This window comes from Emiliania huxleyi, assembly GCF_000372725.1.
Source record: "Emiliania huxleyi CCMP1516 chromosome Unknown EMIHUscaffold_166, whole genome shotgun sequence".
In the NCBI taxonomy this organism is placed as follows: domain Eukaryota; phylum Haptophyta; order Isochrysidales; family Noelaerhabdaceae; genus Emiliania; species Emiliania huxleyi.
The window spans coordinates 146601-148164 of NW_005200922.1; the positions used below are offsets into that span (position 1 = coordinate 146601).

Genomic DNA, 1564 nt, shown 5'->3' on the forward strand with positions numbered 1-1564 from the left:
GGAGGAGGCTGTGGCTGGCGAGTTGCACTTGGCGCGGCCGACGGGGAGCGGCCAGGCCAAGGATTAGGACGCGCATCGCTGACGCGCACCCTTAGTAACCGGGGCAGCCTCGGGAGTGCCGCTGCGCCAGCGTGCCAATAGGGTGCGCTCCGGGGGGGCGGGGCGGGGGGGCGGGGCGGAGGGGCGGGGACGCGGGGCGCGCTCAGTCCTGTTGAGCTTGATGTTTGCGGCCCACGGGGAGTCGCCCAAGTGAAGTGGACATCATCGCGAGGGGGCGGGGAGTGCGCGCGGGGCGGGGAGTGCGTGGTCGGCGGAGAGTGCGTCTCGGGCGGCGCACCGGAGCGGAGCCTGGCTGCCCTTGAGCACGGCCTGCAGCGAGTCCTCGCGCGGGAAGTGCGCGCGTCCCTCGCCGTGGGCGACCCACACGCCCAGGCTCGAGCCCTCCATGCCCTGGAGGAGGACGGCGGGCGAAGGAGCGACCTTGACGGCGCTCCAGCGCGACTCGAACCGGCCAGACGAGTTGTGCACGAAGCGCGGCTGCTCCGCCTCCGGGATGGGCTCGCCGCCGGGCACCCAGCCGAGCAGCGCCATCAGCTGGCAGCCGTTGCAGACGCCGAGCGAGAAGGCGTCGGGCCGGTTGCGGAAGGCCTCGAACTGCGCAGAGAGCCGCTCGTCGAACTTGATCGTCGCGGCCCAGCCCTTGGCCGAGTCGAGCACGTCCGCGTAAGAGAAGCCGCCGCAAAAGATGACGCCGCGGAAGGCGTCGAGCGCCACGGCGCCGCCGGCGAGGTCGGACATCGAGACGTCCCACGGCGCGCATCCCGCCGCGTGCAGCGCCGCCGCCATCTCGCGGTCGCCGTTCGTGCCCTCCTGCCGGAGGACCGCCACGCGCGGCCGCTTGTCGTTCGCGGGCAGCGCCGTGGGCGCCGGAGTGAAGGAGAGGCTCCACTGCGGCGCGTGCCGCTTGGCGAGGCCGGCCTGCTCCTGGGCGACGCAGGCGGGCGCGCACTGCAGCTTCTCGAGCTCGAAGGACCCCGACTCCCACGCGTCGCGCAGCTCGCTCACGCCCGCGCGGAGCAGCTCGGCGCCGCCGACGGAAACCTCCACGGGCGTGCCGCGCGGCTTTGTGGAGCCGACCCGAGCGCAAGGCACGCCCGCCGCAGCGTAGGCTGCGAGGACGGCCGCCTCGTCCGCCGGCGCGACCTCGAGGAGGAGACCAACCTCCTCGGCGAAGAGGGGGGCGAGGGGCGACGCGCCGGCCGCCGGCACGTCGAGGGAGAGGGAGCGGTCTCCCGAGAATGCCATCTCGAGGGCGGCGGTGAGGAGACCGCCGTCGGAGACGTCGTGGCCAGCGCGGAGCGTGCCGGCCTTGAGGAGGGCCTGCGTGGCAGCGAAGGCGGCGGCGAGCAGCTCCGGCCGCTCGACGTCAGGAGGCGTCTCGCCAATCTGCTTGTACACCTGCGGGGATAGAAGGGGGGGGGGAGGGAGGATCCCCCCCAGCGCTGAAATTAATTGACTTGGTGTGCTTGCCACAAGGGACGCGGAACCTCTAAAATGCACCTGG

At 73.0% G+C, this 1564-nt stretch overlaps 1 protein-coding gene across 1 annotated transcript in view; it reads right to left on the reverse strand.

The window, feature by feature from the left end:
* The window catches only part of EMIHUDRAFT_456050 (hypothetical protein), a 3114-nt gene extending 1656 nt beyond the window's left edge, over nucleotides 1-1458 (reverse strand). Inside the window, exon 1 of the mRNA XM_005784942.1 lies at nucleotides 338-1458. Coding sequence (XP_005784999.1) covers nucleotides 338-1305 — 968 coding nt within the window. The 5' untranslated portion in view covers nucleotides 1306-1458. The remainder of the gene's footprint in view (nucleotides 1-337) is intronic.
* Between the last annotated feature and the right edge of the window lie 106 nt (nucleotides 1459-1564).